The sequence below is a fragment of the Pristis pectinata genome, chromosome 1 (assembly GCF_009764475.1).
Source record: "Pristis pectinata isolate sPriPec2 chromosome 1, sPriPec2.1.pri, whole genome shotgun sequence".
In the NCBI taxonomy this organism is placed as follows: Eukaryota; Metazoa; Chordata; class Chondrichthyes; order Rhinopristiformes; family Pristidae; genus Pristis; species Pristis pectinata.
In genome coordinates, this window is record NC_067405.1 from 135,747,132 (window position 1) to 135,766,789 (window position 19,658).

Sequence of the window (19,658 nt, forward strand, 5' to 3'; positions counted from 1 at the left end):
CGGTGGTTGTTGAAGAAGCCCTTGCTCATGTTTCACCTTATGGCTTGCGGAACTGAACTTTAAGAACCATTCCGGAACTTGGAGTTTGGGACTTTGTCACACACACACACGAAGAGTTTAGTTTTGGGGTTAACGTTCAAAGTTTAACATTTTTGAATTTTAACATACTAACATTTTTACTTTTATTTTACGTATTATCATAAGTAGTGATTAATAAAATAGTTTTTAACACTGAATCCTGCTCAGTGTGTTTCTTTTGTTGCTGGTTCGTGACACAAGTAAAGAAACAAAAGTCATCCTGGAACAGGAGTTAATAGGGGAACACAGAGCACAGAAGAGTACAGCACAGGAACAGACCCTTCAGCCCACGATGTCTGTGCTGAACATGATGTCAATCCAAACGAATCCCATTCCTGCACATGGTCTATATCCAAGAAAGCAGAATAATTATTTGAAATCATCAGATGAACTAACTAGAAATCGAAACTGAAAATGTCAGAACTGCTGATTGTTTGAAATTGTCAAACTCAGTGTTGAGCTCTGAATGCTGTAAATTGCTGGTTACATTGAAATGGTGAAGCTGAATAAGAAGTTTTAGAGTTCACAATATGTTGTCTCCTAAAGCAATACACTGACTTATCTCTCTCCTCACAACAGCAACTCCAACAAGAGGTGTGATTTTGATTACTTCAAAATGTGGCAACACTAAAATCAGATTACTTAAATGATTCCATGACGACCAAGCCCACACATCTTTAGCAATCTTGTGTGAGTCAATACACAATTTATGGCTGTCACATTATGACATCTCTAAAGTGTTTTATATTAATAAGGGAAGGGAGTAGAATAAGAGGGAGGTATGACCTGGGGGGGGGGGGGGAGCAGGGTAAAGTACCAATAAATACTAAACGATAGATAATAGGGATTTAAGTCAAAATTATTTTTAGAGAGGATTATGGTGGAAGTGGCAATGAAATACAAAGCTGTAAGGTATTTCAGAAATCCATAATGACCAGCCACCCAACAGTGGAGCTGAAAGAACAAGGTACCAGAAGTGGATCAAAGAAAATTGTAACAGGTGCTGGGAATCTAAAATGATTTTTAAAAATACTGGAAATACTCAGGTCATTGATAAGTCTTTGACTTGAAATATTGGCTCCTTTGCTGTCTTAGTTGCCATTTATGATCAAGTGACCAAAGGGAGGGAGGAACTTAAAACAATCACCATCACTAGAGAAAAATACTAGGCAAACCAAAATAGCTAAAGGCCAAGACAACTCCTGGTCCTGATGACCTTTCTCCAAGGGTCTTTAAGGAAGTGGCTACAGGGATAGTGGAAGCAATGGATTCTGGAAAGATTCCAGAATATTGGAAAACTGCAAAGGTAACAGCAAAACTTAAGAAAGGAAGAATGCAGAAAGCAGGAAATTAGAGGCTTTTTAGCCTAACATCTGTCATTGGGAAAATACAGTAACCCATTATTATGAAGACATTCAAGCAGATTCAATGTGATTTATGAAAGGAAAATCATGATTGACAAATTCTTTGGGAAATAACAAACAGTGGATAAAAGGAAACCAATGGATATAGTGTGGATTTCCATAAGGCATTTGATGAGGTGCCATATTAAAGGTTACGACACAAGAGTATATGGAGTTGGGGGTCACATAGAGACATGGACAGGAAAGTGACTAACTAACGGAAAGCAGGGAGTCAAAATAAATGGGTCCTTTTCAGATTGGCAGTTAGTAACTAGTGGGGTGCCAAACGGATTTCTGGGGCATCAACTGTTCACAATATATAATTATTGACTTGGACTAAGGGTTTGAAGGTTATGTAGCCAGATTTGCTGATGACATAAAGACTAGCAAGTGGTGAGGAGGATATGAAGAACAGTGCTGTGCAGCAAGAGAATCACTTGCAGTCCGTTCTCAGAAGCATATTTATTCCAGTGATATTGCACCTTCAAGGAGGGTGTAAGAGGCCTATTCTCTTTACCTTTGGATCCACATACTCTTTCTCTGATTGTACACAGCATGGTATCTTTATACAATTTCAGAGATAGGGTATATCATACTCATCAATCCACAGACCTTCAGCTCTCATGATCCTGACATCACATTCCCTGCATGATCATCTTATGCTTTTAGCTGCCTGTTCTCGTGATGCTATGCATAAAGTATTCCTTTGTTTAGTTAAGGTCTTGGTTACCATGGTGATGGTACTGGCAGGTCTGTTGTCTCTAATTACCACATTCCTCACGGGGGCCTTCTGGTATCTCTTAGTGACATATCTAGTGGGTTATAAGTGCAGTTTTGTCTCACTCTATGCTTTTGTAATATAACCTGCAAGTTAATCCTTTAAGCAATGTCCCTCTGTCCAACAACTTTAATAAGAACTTAAGAACTAAGAGCTGGAAAAGGTCATTGGGGCCTTCGAGGTGACTCTGCTATTCATTGAGAACATGGCTCATCTCCTACGCCAGTGCCATTTTCCAAAAATAACCAAACCTCCACAGTAATCTGGGGTAGAGAATTCCAAAGATTCACCTCTCAGTGAAGAAATTTCTCCTTATCCCAGTCCTAAATGGCTTCCTCCTCACCCAGGGAAAATGTCTTCCCTGCTTTTAATCTATCAAACTCTATGAATTCTGTGGACTTCAATGCGATTTCCTCTCATTCTTCTAAACTCCAAAGAATATAAACCCAGTCTACTCAATCTTTCCCTCTATGAATCCCTGCCATCCCTGGAATCTTCAGTGCATTCCCTCCACGCCAAATACATCTTCCCATTGATAAGGAGACTGAGAATGCACAACACTCCAGGTGCAGTCTCACCAAGACCCTATACAATTGCAGTAAGATTTCCTTACTCCTGTATTAAAATCTTCGTGTAGTAAAGACTAACTATTATTTGCCTCGTAGTCATTTGCTACACCTGCATACATCTAGTGTTTCAAAAAAAATCCCTTCGACCATCAGTGCCATTCAATCTCTCACCATTTAACAAATGCTCTTCTTTTTTGTTATGTACATTAAATTGCATAACTTCACATTTTTCCACATTGTATTCCATCTGCCATCATCTTATCCATATGTCCCTTAAAACCTCTTTACATCCTTCTCTGTATTTAGTTTACTAACTTTACTAACATTAACAAACTTGAAAATGTGATGTTTGGTCCCCTCAGCCATAGTGTTGATACAGATTGTGAAAAGTGCAGGCCCAAGTACTAATTCCCACAGCACCGCACTAGTCTCAGCCTGCCAACTTGAGAATGATTCATTTATTCCCAATCTTTGCAATAACATTGTAATAGGCTCAATTATGTTATTACATTCCCTAGCATTGATGTAAGGCCAACAGGTTGGTAGTTCCCTGCTTTCTCCCTCCCTACCTTCCAATCCACACACAATTCGAAAACCCTATAGAACTTCGGAAGATTATTAACCTGAACATCTCCTAAGCCATCTCCTTCAAATTTCTGGAATGCACATCATTGGGTTCCTGGGATTTATCGGCTTTTTAGTTCACCAACTTCTTCTGTACTGTTTTTTGATTACATTATATACTTAGTTCCTTCAGTTCCTCTTTCATGCAGCCCTTAATTCTTGAATATATCTGGAAGGTTTTGTCTTTTTCTGTGAAGGCGCACATAAGATGATTGTTTAATTTGTCTGCCATTTCCTTACTCCCGGTTATCATTTCTCTGTGAAGATTGAAAAACTGCAAAGGCTGGAAATGAGAATTTTTTTTTCTGTCTCTGTCTATAAGGAGCCCACATTTGCCCTGGCTAGTTTTTTCCCTTTAGTGTACTGATAAAAGCTCTTACAATCCACTTTCATATTTCTCACCACTTTACTCTCATATTCTATTTTGTCTTATAATGGGCTTATAATCAATAAGATAACCTATCCCCTGAGATAGATAGGGATGTTAATAAAAGGGAGGCAAATATCATCATGTGAGTGTGAAAGCCAGTGGACTTGATAAGAAAAGCAATTACATTTTCGAGTTCTGTACACCCAGGAAGTTGATACATTCATCAGTGTAACGGAAAAAGAGATGAGGGAGGGGGCCTGGATTGAAACAAGGACTGTTCATCTTTCCAACAAAGGGAGTTCCCATAGCTATACCTTTGACTTGGAGAAAGTTAGAGGAGTTGAAGAAGTTGTTCAATGTAACAATGAATTGAGTCAGATGAATTAGAGTGGTGGTGGAAGGGTTGGGCTCGTTACATATTAACCTTGTTTGAATGCAGATGCTATATTCTCAAGCTAAATTTTCCTTTAAAACTTTGTGTTTTTTTTTATCAACATTCATTTTCTTAAAAACGAAACTTAACCTTCCTCTTCCTATGACATTTAAAGCACTGCAGCATGATTTATGTGTATAGGAAATCATTCCAACCACCAAAACCTTTCATTGTAAAATATTTTTTCAGTAAATTGTATTTTTTGCCACAGTTTGAGCTGTAAGTGTTGCTTTAAGGTTGATGGGGTTGCTGTTACCTAAAACCACAGTCTCACATGGCTATCTATTGGAACATTGTACAAGTAGTTGAGTATGTCAGACTAAAGGAAATATTTCAAAGTTGTTTATATTAAAGGAGGAGGAGCTGTTGAGTATGTAGTGCCACAGTAAACAAGCATGTTTCCTGAAACAGTCTCTGAATTATGTAATACTCAGTGCAAGAATAAGATAAGATCTTTATTAGTCACATGTACATCGAAACACACAGTGAAATACATCTTTTGCATAGTGACTTTGGGGGGCAGCCCACAAGTGTCGCCACGCTTCCGGCGCCAACATAGCATGCCCATAACTTCCTAACCCGTACATCTTTGGAAGGTGGAAGGAAACCAGAGCACCTGGAGGAAACCCACACAGACACAGGGAGAACCTACAAACTTACAGACAGTGGCCGGATTTGAACCCTGGTCGCTAGCGCTGTAAAGCATTGTGCTAACCACTATGCTACCGTGCCGTCCACAGAATAAAGCATAAATGAAAGGCAAAATATTTAGGATTATTTGAGGGAGGCAGGGAATCTATCATTTTCAGTGTCTTGAGAGACAGCGAGAATGATATAAAAACAGAAAACACCCTTGAACCACAATCTTCTGACTCAGAGGTGAGAGTGCTCCTAACATTCTGGCTACTTGTACATGGATAGATCCATTTCTTTGAACAAATTGTTATGCACATTGAAGCACTTAGCAATGATTTTTATTCCTTAAATAGCTAGTGTACCTCTGCAATAGAATAAAAAATAAACAAAGTGCTTCATAAATTGAAATCTGTCCATTCTACCTTTTATTTGTATTTCGTTTTTCATTGATGCCCCAGTACCACATAGCACCAACAGCTGAAAGCGATGCTCTTACATATTTAGGGAAGTCCCTTTGTACCTCCTATCTTGTTCTGGAGGTGTTGGATTGAGCCCCAATGCTAACTGCTAATCAAGTTATCTAACCTGTAGAGAATTACCACTGAACCTGAACTGCCCACAAGGCAAACAAAAACCTCGAAATTTCATCAGGCCTGGCAGCATTTGCAGGGTGAATAACTTAGAGATACGGTTTATGAAAACAAAAGACGCTGGAAGTGCTGAGATCAGGCAGTTTTTATGGGGGAGTGACACTTAACCACTGTGGATGATAATCTTTCATTGTAGTTTCTCCACAGGTACTGCTTCACCTCCAACAATATTTTCAGAAACTGCAAATATTTTATCTTTACCATGTAAATGCAAGTTGGCTGTATTACTTGCTTCTTCTGAATCTTTCTTCAAAGGGTAATAATAGGACATTGCTGACAAATCTAAAACCGGCTTCATGCTGGGAAACAAAAGGGCGGGGTACTGGAAGAAATAAACCCTGGGCTCAGACGGCATGTACTTGGTTACAGTAGTGGGGAAGGAACACACGGAAAATCTGGCAGAGTAAAATCTTATGTTTTCCTCTAGCTGCTGCGGTTTAGTTGCTGACTGATGATCCAGTCGTTTCTGAATAGAAATAGACGACTCAGGACTTAAGGGCACACCACGGGGACTTGGATTTAGTTACTGGGTAAAAATAACGCCGCCGCTGCTGCAGTGAGTTATCGAGGACATTGAATAAATTCAAGAATCGCTATAAGTCGCTGGCACTTTAAGAAACCTACCAGTGCCACCGATCAAAATGTCGGCTCCGCCCCTTGAGTTGGTTTACGACTTTTTCTTGTAGGTCCAGAACCTTTCCTTGGTGTTTTTTAAAAAATTCACAACGTTGCCGTAAATTGTGGAGGAGAAAATGTAGTGGCTCAGAGGTGGAAGCTGTAGAAGGTACTATATGACTAACTGGAAATAGGGTAAACATATATATTGGGGGGTGGGGGGATTGCTGTATGCGCGGGGAGGAGGGAAGAGAAGTTGGAGTAGTAGCAACGAGCGAAGGCGACACGATTGCTGATTGTCTTTCTTTGATACAATGTCTTCTGCTTGTAACACGGAGGCGGTGGGTGATTATGCCGAGAGCCCCCGGCATTGCCGCCCAGCCTGAGGCCAGCGATGCGTGCAGATCAGCCGGGAGGGATCCAGGGAGAAGCAGCCCGCCTGCACCGGTAAAAACTACTAAAAATAAGTCTTTATCCCACCTCCAAAAAATATTTAAAGAGTAATAAAGTCACAGCTGTTAATTTCTATATGTATAATGGACAGTGTAAGTTTGTTATGTTGGATAAGAGTTACAGGTTGTTACTAAATTTCATAAATAATCAACCCGCAGTCTGCTACGCCTGCAAATATTAAAACACCCCGCATAGCTGTTAATTACTTAATAGTTAATATTATCAACATGAGAACGAATCCAACCTTGATTCTCTTCAGTAGATAATTTCATTTAAGACAAGACGTAGCCCCACAGTCTGACATCATCTCTGTTTAAAAGTGTGAAGTATGTGATATGTTGAGAGTAACTAACAGCTGTAGATGTCACATTAAGATTTAGCAAATTAGCACCTCTAATATTGTGACAGTATCAAAGTTGCATGATTCAGTATAAGTTTTATTTTAAAGGCACATATTGGCTTCAAGGAAATTTTAGGCAGCCGAATTTGTCGGGGGGGGGGGGGGTGGAAAGGTATCTATTTGGTGCAGTAGTGACAATTTTTATCAGTAAATTACAGGGCAATTCTGAAGTCTAGCATAACTAACATCAGCAAAAACACTCGTGGCTTCTCTATTGGATGAGAATGACTAAACGATTTGGGAGTTAATTAACCACAGAGAGTTTTTGGATTGGTAAATCATCACACCTTGGGGCAAAAGAAATGGCTCTACAGGCATCTGAAGGCCAAGGTCCAACCTAAAGAATAGGTGGTGAGTGGAAACAATGCAAAAACACTACCAACTCACTCAACCTCAACGTATGGTTTCTTCAATGCAATTGAAGCCATCTGTGGCCCAGTGTCTGAGACCGCACCTGGAATATTGTGTGCAGTTCTGGTCGCCATACTATAGGAAGGACATGATTGGGTTGGAGAGGCAGCAGAGGAGATTCATGGGGATGTTGCTGGGATTGGAGATCTTGAGTTGAGAGGGGAGACTGGATGAGCTGGGACTATTTTCCCAAGGACAAAGGAGTTTGAGAGATTTGTGGAATCATAGGGGCACAGATAGGGTGGATGGTCACAGTCTTTTTCTCAGGGTGGGGTAGTCTGGGACTTGAGAGTGTGGGTTTGTGGTGAGAGGGGAAAGATTTGAGGGGGATCTGCGAGGCTAGTTTTTCTACGTGGGGAAGTGGTGGAGGTGGGTGCAGTTGACATGTTTGAAGGCTATTTGGACAGGTTCATGGATGCGAAAGGCTTAGAGGCATATGGGATTAGCTCAGGAAAGTACTTTGGTCAGTATGGACGAATTGGACCAGAGGGTCTGTTTCTGTGCTGTATAACTATGATTCAAAAAGGCAACAGGGCAACTGATAAGCAGCAAAGCCTCAGAAGAGGGAGCACTGCTGAACGTCTAAAATTTGGCAGAGAGGAACTTTGGACACACATTCACAGCATCAACTTGTATGTCTGGCAGAGGAGGACATGTCAGGGGACCTTGAACACTAATTGTGACTACCTTCAAGAAAGGACAGTAACTACAGAGGAGTTTCCCTGATGTTCACCACGTGGGAGGTTATTACCTGGGTCTTTCATGACCATCAATGTCTAGTGGCTTGAAAAATCATTCTAGATTTGTTAAGTGGATTCCATTCACCTGGACATACAATGGATGTGATCTTCACGGCACGACAACTCCAAGAGTAATTCAAGGGACAGCATTGACTATATAGACCTTTTTTGATCTTGCAATAGCCTTTGACTACATCAAGCACGAGGAATTGTGGAGAATACTTCTCAAATTTGGCTGCCCTCATAAATTCATCTCCATCCTATTTTTGCTACTTGATCATTTGTAAGCCATGATCTTAACTATTGGGTCCACAATAGACCTGATTCTAGTACAGACTGGTGTCAGGCAAGGCATATGTCAAACGTCCCAATTTTTCTCTCTGAAGTACTGCACCTCTCCAATGAGCTGCTGGAGTGGATTAGGTCAACAGGTTAAACAGAGGACTGTTTAACCCATTTTGCCTCTGTCAAGGCTGCAATGTATCAGGACATCCTTTGGCCATCTGAGGAAAAAAGTGCTTGATGATCAAACCTGAAACAAAGCTCCAGGGCCATGGGGTAAAAGGCAAGGTGAATGGGACTGATAGGATTGCTCTGCTAAGAGCAGGCATGGATCCAAGGGCGTGAAAATCCTCCTCCTATGCCATAATAAGTAAGTCATGATTCCTGTATGTTTCTAAGTCATGGGCTACTTATGGCAGGCATCTCAAGACTCATGCAGGATACCAATGTTGGCTCCACTGACAGGATGTGCACCTATTGTCAACATCCTCTTCCTGGCAAATATCCCCAGCACTTGGTCACCCCTGAGTGACAGATCATGTCATTCACATGTCTGACACCAGGCTGTCAAAGCAGGCACTCTGCTCTGAGTGCCATCATGGCAAGGATTACCAGGTGAACAGAAGGATGTTCTAAAGCATTCTTGGAAGAAGTATAGTATTTCAACTGACTTGTGGGAATTCCTGTCTCATGAGTATTCAATGGAGATGAAGTATTTAGAGTGGCATTGAAAACCTCAAATTCCCCTGGGAACATATAAAAGTCCTGCATTAACAGCAAAGGATATATTCCAGAGTCTGCATTGAAAATTGCTCTCATCAGCCACAGAGTCCAAGTGGAATCAAGTTATCTTCGATCCTGAGGAACTCCCTAAGAAATACGATGAATAACAAATATTTATGAAAATGGTACCTCTGTGGCTTTCATCTTGAGAAGCTACTGTATTATGAACGTCACTAAAATTTAAGGCCTTCTCAGATAATGATCTATGTAATAATAGTTGCTACCCGTGGGGAAACAAAAGGAAAGTGAGAATCTGGTGAGAAACCACCATATTCTGAATGTTATGCAGAGCAATACAGGATGGACTATGTAACAGGGAAGTGATGCATGTCAGGGCTGAGTTGTTTTCATAATATTATCACTGTCCTAGGTTCTGACGTTCTCTTAACCTTACTGCCTTATCTGCTGTATTGTTGGATGGCATTGATGCTGATTCCATTGACTGTAACGTACAATGTTCCAACGCTCACAAAGTGGATGTAATGAATGTAGATCTTTCTTTTAATCTAATGTAGATTAATGTTGCATAGCCACAGAGAGTCGTCAGTAAATCAGCTACTTCACCTTTAATGTTGAAATTTTACTCACGTTGTGTATGGGAAGGAGGGACATGAAAAGTTAGATTTCCAGTTTACAAGGACTGTAAGGTTTACCTATAAATGTTTTCTAAAGGAAATGAAATAGGAATTCAATTTGGTCATTGATTAAATTCAAAATCTAAGGTATTTTTTTGGGTATTAGAGGAATCAAGGAATATGCAGATAGGGTAGGAAAATATTTAACTGAGGAATTGGGTTCAAACTGTGTTTATTTTAAATTGGAGCTGATAATGGGAATTTTTTCACATAAATAGTGCTCAATGTGTGGAGCAGACACCCAAACTTTTCAAACTGGGATGTGTGATTAAAGTTAGAAGGACAGTGGAGAGGAGCGGTGGGGATTGTTGGGTGCAATTTTTTTAAAAAAGCTTTTGTTCAATATTTGTAATTAAAATATGGGGAGAGTGGCAGAGAAAAAACAAATCACTCTGAAGTGCAGCAGGAATCAGCAAAAGAAAGCTTCAGGACATCCAAATCTTAGCAATGAAGCCTTGGGAATAATTACAGCAAGACGACAGTAAAGTCTCACTGAATGAGTTGAGATAAGGTAACAGGCATTTCTTATCTATAATGATCTTGTAGACGGAATGATCATTGCAAAAGAATAATAAGGTTTGATCAACGAGTGTGAATTTTACGATGGAGAGTGTTCGAGTGCATGTACATGTAGCAGTTTGCTTGATTCAGGCTTTGTTACATGCTCGCAGATCGAGAATGTTAATAGGGAGATTTGGAGGCTTGACGAGGATTTAAGTTTACTATCTGGTGACAATAAAACTGTATGTATTGGAAATCCAAAACAATGTTGGAAGTACTCAGTGGGTCTCCTCCACATTGAAGAAACCAAATGCAGATTGAGTAACCACTTTGCAAAACCCCTCTGCAAAGGGCTACTTTGAGCTTCCAGTTGCCCATCATTTTAATTCTCTGTCCAACCTCTCACTCTGACTTTGCTATCTTCTCAAGTTCCTCCAACTATGCCCAAGGTAAACTCAATGGACAGCACTTTATCTTCTCTCTTGGGCAGATATTAAATTTAGCAATTTCAAGTAACCATATTTTCTTTCTCCCTCAGATGAAGCTGTATCTTTCTATTTCACTTTGTTGTTTTTCACTTCTGTCTAATGGTTGTTTTTAAAGTAATTGTTCCTTTGACAATCTTGGTTTGCAACCTATCACAGGTATTCCCTCTCCTCTCCACCTCTCCCCTTTACTGTGGATTAAAACACTTGAGAATTAAGAATATTTTGTTTAAATGCTTGTCTTATTTTTCTAAATATAACTATCTACTTTTGCCAACTCGTACTAATGTAGTTCGCTTTGCTTAAACTTAAGACTCCGATTTTGAATTCAAACTTCTTAGAGGGTCCCTGACCATAAGATTACAAATTAACCTGTCTCACTGCTAGATCTGAAAGAGCGCGTTCCCTGGTTGCTCCCTCAATAGATTGCTTTAGAAAACTCTGGCCAGTTAATTTCATTAACTTGTCGTCCAAGCTACTTTTGCCAATTTGGTTTGCCCAGTCTATATAAAGATTAAGGAATCCCAGGACCACAAAAATAAATATTGTTCCATACTCTCCTTTCTCTGTGGTATTGATTTACAGGGACAAATGTGATGAAGGGTTGGCCTCAATGACATTACCTAATCGTAATCCAGATCATTGTATGCTGTTTTGGCCACGCAAGAGGAATGAGAAATTTTAATAGTGAATGAATGTGTATAATAGCACACACTCCCTGAGAAGCAAATTATATGCATAGAGGACAAAAGTGTTCTATAACCAAAAGTAAGAGAAAAAGGAAAAATTCAGCTGCAGCTGTTTGCCTAGAGGTAAAAGTATATACTCAACATGAAGTTTATCAGCTGAGTTTAAAGGAGTATTGAATGCATCTGATGAACAATCATTTTACATTTGTAGACGTCTCTGGTAAACTACACAATTTGTATGTTACTTTTGCTTTCTCTGCCCCAAACATTCAAAAGAATATCAATATATTGGGGAGTGCTTAGAAGTCAAAGCGATTTTTTTTTTTGAAAAAGAACTGTACTGATATAATCCTTAAATGAACAATTTATTTTTGGGGGGGAGGGCTGTGTTGTAGGTTTTTAAATATGCATTGTGGATATATAACATGGGTAAGGCACATGATAACAAATAAATAAACATTGCCCATTGTTTCATTACTAGAGGGCACAGGTTCAAATATTAACCTAAACGGAGAGAATTTTTTTCCTCAATTATCTGTGGATGTATGTAACATATTTTAATCCCAGCCAAAATGTTTATGTTTTGGGTCAATGACATTTCATCATAATGAGGAAAATTTAGAGATAAAACAAGTATTAAGATATGGAGAAAAAGAGGAAGGGCAGAGAGAACAAAAAGAGTGGTCTGTAACTGGTGGCTGACAAAGGAGCTTGAATGACCAAAGGAGTGGTGGAGCTGGATGATAAAGGTTGATCAGGGCATTAATGAATAACAAGGTAGGTTTAGAATTACTTTAAAGGATTTGGCTAAATATCTGTTTCTGAAGATGGTCAAAGGCAGTATGGATAAAGATAAAATAGACTGCTATGCAGTATAGCCATTAATGCTCTCATTATCTAATTGAAATAAAAACTAGATGGGCTTACTGGAATTACAGTAGACTCTCTTTTTATCAAAGACTGTTTTTATCATGAAGGCTAGGAAAAATAATCAGTGCTTTGTGCTGCGTATGATTTTTTTAAAAATTTGCCACAAGAGTGGTTGTTATTAAGCCAGGCATGGTACTATTCAGTGCTATCCTCTCCATTCCCTAGCAGTGAGCTCTGCAGAAGAGCAAAAGAACCAAGCAAAACAATGCTTCCACAGGTGGGTGTTTGCCTGTGACTGTTACAAAAGGATGACATCATCAGCAACCAATCCACACTGAGCATTCTTTTATTTAAGGCATTTGGTTTTGTGGGGGGGGGGGGGGGGGTGGTTGCTGTATCTATGATGTCAATGCTTTCAGTTTTTGCTGTTAACTCTTACTTTGCCAAATAAGCTGCTGATGACTATATGCTTTCTGCAGCTGAAATGTAAGTAACTGATGGATCAGCCCTTGCCATTCTCCTGGTGCACACCACTTCCTTTTAAAGTAATTCTGCAAGCTTCTTGGGATCGCGGCACTTCAATGCCACTATGTTAAAATATGTAATAGACAAAATATGGATGCTAGCAAATAATTTGGTCCACTGACTCATCACCAGAGGAGCAATTAAACTGAAAGTGCTTCAGTTCTCCTGATGGTTGATGTTTTTGAATTCTGATTTGTTTGAGACAATGAGAATGTACTTCCTGTTAACAGTAAAAGATCTGGTAAAGAAATGTTACTACCTCTGCTTATGCAACGTGCGTTTTTTGTGATCTTGTCTCTTTTTGTCTTGAATGTTGCTTTAATCATAATGCATAGCCAGTGAGTTGGAAGGATATTATGTTATTACCATAGCTGTTTGTTTACTAGCATATTTCAGAAATTTTGAATGTTTATTTCCTGTCATCTACATCAATTGGCTTGCTTTCTTGTTAATGTATTTAGCTATTTTTTCTGTATTCAGTACAACTTTTGACTATATTTCTCCTGCAAGATCCTCCTTTCAAACTTTGGAACTTTGGATCTTTAGCTTCCTTCCCCGCCCCTTGTTTTCTCCTCTTGTCTGAGAATGCTCCATTACCCTTGTAAAGTTCCACAATCTGCACCAAAGAGCACTATGCAGGTAGAAATTATTTGGTAAAGACAAATCTGTTGGCTGAAGAAGGTCAGCTGCCACCATGCTGCCAAAAACAAGCAAGTTGTAGCCATGGTTGTATGGCAATACCTTCTTTATTATTGGTTAACCAATCCCAATGCACATTTGTGATTTGAAATTAAGTTCTCATGTGATGCATGAGGGTCTTTGACCCGAAACATTAACTCTGTTTCTCTTCTCACAGATGTGGCCTGACCTGCTGAGTATTCCCAGCATTTTCTGTTTTTATTTCAGATTTCCAGCATTCAACAGTTTTTTTTATTCTCATGTAATTACACTTTTCTGCCACTATTGAGTACAAGGTTGATGGGAAGAGATTTTATAATATGAATAAAGGCAGACAACATTTTTGACTTTAAAATAGGGAAGCAATTCAGTTCACTGCCAGTTATCCCCAGCTTACTAAATCCACATTACCTGAAAACTTGACTTATTTTTATTCTTGCCAGGCACACAGGAAATCAAATGATTGGAAATAAAACACTATAGCTCTGAATAGATTAGATCAGGTGAATTCACCTGCATGACGTGTACAACAATAAAATTACTAGTTGTAAAGGATCAGTCAGTAACAATGCCAAAATAGATCTAGTTTAAGTTTTAAGTTTTATTTACAGCGTGGTAACAGGCCCATTGGGTCCACGCCTCCCATTTTAAACCCAAATTAACCTACCCGTACGTCTTTGCAATGTGGGAGGAAACCGGAGCACCCGGAGGAAACCCACGCAGACATGGGAGAATGTACAAACTCCTTACAAACAGCGACGGGAATCGAACCCCGATTGCTGGTGCTGTGATAGCGTTGCGCTAACCGCTACGCTACCATGCTGCCCCTAAAAATTTTTTAAAGTTTTTTCCTCAATGTGTTGATTTTATTAGAGAGAGCTTCAAGTGTGCAACTAAGGAGCAAGAATTCATTCATACTCCCAAGTCTTTGTCACATTTCCTCAATTATTATTAGTTCTGATAGTTATAGTTCTTTTCATCAATCACCTGGAAAATTAACCAGTTCAAATGCCACCTTTGAACCAAACTTAACTCCCAAAATGCCATACCTAAAAGTTGTGGCTGCAGGTGTGCCTTTCCAAGTTTCTTCATTATTTTCCTCCCAAGTTTCAGGTGCAGACAGATTTAAAGCATTTTTTTGTTTGTGATGTGTCTTATGGCTCATTTTTGGTTGTTCACCCTTCTTCTTCCCACCCCCTACCCCCACGTTTATTTGTTAAGGAAATGTATAATGAGCTTAAATGGCCAAATTACTTGTGATTAGTTAGCAGAAACTGACAGTTCACCGCTGAGTGTTCCAGATGTCAGTTGGAATCCTTTTAGCCCTTTCTCATCCCTGAGAGAATGGAAAACAGTCATCACTGAACCATCAAGTTGCACTTCCCAAAAATCTACTCCAAGAGGCAGTGTTTGTGTTCTGGCATAACCACCTGACTCTAGGCCTCAATGTAGTTTTGTTAAAACAGATCAGTAATGATTAGATGCAAAACTCTCCATTGGCTACAGGCATAAGGGAAGATAACTTTGGTTGTTGGGGTCCAACCATCTCAGCCTCAGGACTGCTGTATGGATTTTTCAAGCGGCATACTGAGCAGCTTTATTGATAATCTTTCCTCCACTGTAAGATCAAAAGGGGGGGATATTTGCTGGTCTGAGCCTGGATAATCTTGGCTAGTGATGTACTTCAGTGCCTCAGTGAGGAGTATGCATGAGATTTTAATGCAGTGTGACTTCTGCATTCTAGTGATAAAAGAGGGAAACAGCCCAGGTGTTCTGACTAATTTTTATCTTTCAAGATGTCTTCATTCTGTTTCTCAAAAAAAAGGATGTAGAAATTTGCCTTTGGTCACCAGTGTCAACAGAATTAGCCCTCTCCCATTTATTGCCCTTCCCAATAATTATTTCTTGATTTCAGTGCTTGAGCAACAACCCATCAATAGAGAGAGTAGCTCAATCTCATAGAATGTGGAACTTAAAGGGTATATCTCATTTGAGAAGAATAGGAGGATTGTTAATGTGTGAAGTAGAAATGTCACACAACTACAGAGGAAATTATTTTTTGTGGTAATGGTTTAAGCAGGCCTGCCACAATATGGAGAGCTTTACTTTGTATCTTGCCCTCTGTAATGTACAATTCTGCAAATGGTTGTTGGGAACATAGTGAAAATGTTTTGTTTACCTCACCTTGTTGTTGTATGAAATAAAAATGTTTAAAATTAAAGGCAGTGATTACTATTTAAAGCAATAACCTTTTCCCTTTTTCTGCTTTTGCCATGTAGACTCATTTGATTTTTTTATTTTCCTTCCATCAACCATGGTGTGGGATTGGACTGAATGCTGAACATCTTGCATGCCCTGAAGACGCTGACCATGCACAGCCTTGCTGGAGAGCGGCCATCTGGGCAAGACGTTGATCCCTGTTCTCGCCCCCTTTCTCAAGCCCGAGTTTACTTGGAGCAGATTCGGAGCCGAGTATCTCCCAGCGCCCAGGAGGGCCAGCAATCCACCAGAAGCACAGCTTGCAAAAGAGACTACTTGGTTGATGCCGCAAAACAGATCCGCTTAGCACTGGACAGGGAGGTCAATGAGGATTATGAAGCTGCATTTAACTATTACAAGAATGGGGTTGACCTGCTCTTAAAGGGAGTGCAAGGTATATGTTTTGTTTAGAACTTCCAAACGTTTTACTCCAAAGTAATTTGGGAGGCAACACGATTATTAATGAATGGCAAGACTGGTGTACTTTGGTGGTCATACTGTTAGTGGTTTTGTCACTAGGTGAAATGGTCCTGAATGAAATTTTGGAAGACAAACACTTATCAGTCTCTTATCAGTATAAACCATCTTCTTTAAAATGATTTGTTTGCCACATGTTTCAAAACAGAATTCCCTTATTCATAACTAGAACATCTTTTACTTGCTGCATCTTCACTAATGATTCATTTAATATAAGTTTCATATATTATGGGACAGAATGACTTTTGTCAACATAGTATTTTTTTGATATCCCGTCTCTGAGTTAGGTATTCTAGTTAAGTGGATAGCTGTTAGAAGTTAGAGTCCCTGCCTATACAAATCACTAAGGTCAACTTTGCACTCAGATTTTGAAATAACTGATTCCAGGTTTAGGGATAGTGGGTTGGTGTGTGGTGCTTAGGCTATAATAATTCAGCACCATACTTTTTGGACAGATTGTTTTGTTCTCTTATGGGAGTAGAATGAAACTGGCTTAGGTTTAGAGTCCAGCTAAAGGGTCTTGACCGAAACATCGACTGTCTGTTTCCTTCCGTGGATGCTGCTGGACCCGCTAAGTTCCTCCAGCATCTTGTGTGTTCCTCCAGATTCCGGCACCTGCAGTCTCTTGTGTCCCCATTAGGTTTATTTTGATACCTTTTATATTGAGCAGCCTGGTGACATCTTCTCTGTAAATTTGTGTATATTAATAATAGCTTCTTGGTTGAGGCACAGTGTCCAGCAAGTTGTCTTGGGGTAGATACATTTAGGGCTGAAGGAAATTAATAAACAAACACCAGTTGGTATTTAAGTATAAGAAGGTTGTGTTTATGATGGGGATAAGAATTGTAGAGAGAAAAATGAAAATTCAGAATGAATTTTAGGAATTTGAGAAAATTTAGGAAAAATATTGATGCATTTGACAATGGGTGTTCCCATTGTAGAGTCATAGATTTGTACAGCATAGAACTAAGCCCTTCAGCCCACAGCATCTCAGCCCAACCTTCATGCCTATCTATACTAATGCCACTTATCTGCATTAATTACTGTACATACCCATCTATGCCTTGCTCAGTCAAGTACCTGTACAGATGCCTCATAAATGTTGTTACTGTTCCTACTTCCACCACCTCCTCTGGTAGTTCATTCCAGATACTATTCTTAATTTGGTAGAATTCTGAACCTCGATAGCAAATTTGTACAGTTTCACTTTTGGTAATTGAGTTCTTTCAAAGGACCTGGTTGTGTCATCTTGTAGGGAGTTGGAGGATCATTATGGCACCCTAATTAGTGAGCCATGCTGTGGGATCCTGCTTCACTGTTGGTTAGGTCTGACATTTCTGTATTCCACCTTGCAAATGAAGCAGAAAGAGCACGATCCACTTCTATTCTGTGCGTTGAGGGCTTGTTGGCTTTGATTCCTGGAGATAGGGGTTGGAGAACTCCCAAGTTTGCAACATTTTGAACCTAAAGGTGAGTGGCCTCATCAGGAGTAATAAATTTAAAAGCCCAACCCTCAAACCTCATCCATGTATTTTGAGTTAACTTTCCCTAGGTAGCACAGTAAAGAAAAAGCATTCTGACCATAGCACTTCTCAGGGTATTAGCAAAGACCTGGAGAATTGATGCAAGTATGGAGACATATGGGCCATTCAGCCTAATTCACTGACTATTCCAGCTTGACCAACTTTTATTGTTTTGCCTTTGTTTTTATTTACAGTTGATCCAAACAAAGAGCGTCGTGAAGCTGTGAAACGAAAAACGACCCAGTATTTGAAAAGAGCTGAGGAAATATTCGACTCTCACTTACAGGGAAGCTTAGGAAACGGTACCGACGAATCTGGGGTACGAAGAGCTGCATAGAATCTGGCAGTGCACGGCATGTTTTGAGTCTTGTGGGACTAAATTCAAGTGGGGGTGGATTCCAGGCTAAACTCCTGTGGGGGTGGAAAAAGTCGGTCCTTTTTCCTGAGATTTCTCATTTTCCTACTCAGGACTGTATCCACTCTTCCTTTATTTTCCTTTCCTAACTTACCATGACTGCTGCCACGAACACCAATTATGTCTGATTTTGTAGGCTTGCATTGTCTGTTTAATATATCCTCTGTTTGCAAGGCTTTGGCAAGGCTAATCCTGGAAAGCATGCTAAATGTATGTTCAATGGAGCCTGGCTGGACAGGGGACGTTGCATATTCAAAAAGACTGAAATGCTGAAATCTAGCATGGCTGGGTCAACAATGTTGTTTAAACATACTATTTTTCCCACATGTATATCTAGTTTTGAATTAAATAAGAATTGAGCAAGGGCAGGGAACACTGTTCATATCAGTATTTGGTAGATCCTTTCATGTCATCGTGTCACTTATTTGAGTAATTATGTCAACATACCAACTGCACATAGATGAAGATTAATGTGGTTATTTGGTTCTTGTCCCTCCCTTTTTTTAAAAAAAGTACAAAGTTCATTGCCCAGTTGTTCATGATGCCTGTTTCTCTGAAGAAAAAGTGTGATCTGTCTTCAGATCTATGTTAATTAGAGGAAATTAGAAAAATGTCCCCACTGTGCTGATGTTCATTCCTATTTCTGGTGTCAGGCATATGTCATTTGGATTTGTGTATCTGGGCACAATGACATTCTGTGGCTAGATCACTATTTGCAGCCCTCTGCCCCTCTCTATCAGTGAAATGATGGTCAGAATTGGTGAATAAACTAATTTTTTCCACTCTTTGCCCCATTCTCAGCCTCCAGCGTGGTAAGCAGAGGATACAGATTATCTTTTGTACTGTCCTTTCAACTACTTAAAAGTCTGTTTTTGTCCAACGGAATTGCATCTTTTTGCATATGTTGTATCATGAGATAACGTCATTCTTCTGCATTGTCAGCTCCTTTGTTTTTCTTCCTTTTGTTTGCAGGGTTTCAGCAGCCTGAGATTTCGGCCAAATAGAATTCTCAGTTCCCCAGTAGAGGACTTGAAAATGTCGAAGGTCATAGCAATCATTGACAAGGTAATTATTCCCACCCTTTGTCCACACCTACCCATGCTCAATGACCTCAATTACAATGGTAGTGTTTGGTTAACATGCAATTGAGTTGTAAGGGACTCTTGTAATTAAACTGTGTACTTAATATCAATTTTTCATTAATGAAACTGAAAGTTTTAGTGCACTATTCATTGTATCTCCAGTGAGTTCTATTGAGCTGTTTATTGAATTTATTCCAGCTATTACTGATTTTTAGGAACTCTTTAGACATTTTCTATGCTAATTTGATTTGGACAATTATGCAAATTGAATGTATGCAGGATTTGTGTTAATAT

The 19,658-nt window shown here is 39.5% G+C and overlaps 1 protein-coding gene across 5 annotated transcripts in view; it reads left to right on the forward strand.

Annotated features, from left to right (window-relative positions):
* The first annotated feature begins 6,197 nt into the window (after positions 1 to 6,197).
* rps6kl1 (ribosomal protein S6 kinase-like 1) overlaps positions 6,198 to 19,658 on the forward strand; it is a 43,458-nt gene continuing 29,997 nt past the window's right edge. For 2 of the 5 annotated variants that reach the window (XM_052035784.1, XM_052036095.1), the window contains exons 1-4: positions 6,408 to 6,603; positions 15,970 to 16,261; positions 18,062 to 18,186; positions 19,255 to 19,347. In XM_052035784.1, the coding sequence (XP_051891744.1) occupies positions 6,508 to 6,603; positions 15,970 to 16,261; positions 18,062 to 18,186; positions 19,255 to 19,347 (606 nt within the window). In that variant the 5' untranslated portion in view covers positions 6,408 to 6,507. Of the gene's footprint in view, positions 6,326 to 6,407; positions 6,604 to 15,887; positions 16,262 to 18,061; positions 18,187 to 19,254; positions 19,348 to 19,658 lie in introns of those variants that run through there. The other 3 variants (XM_052035867.1, XM_052036027.1, XM_052035950.1) reach the window with 3 other exon arrangements.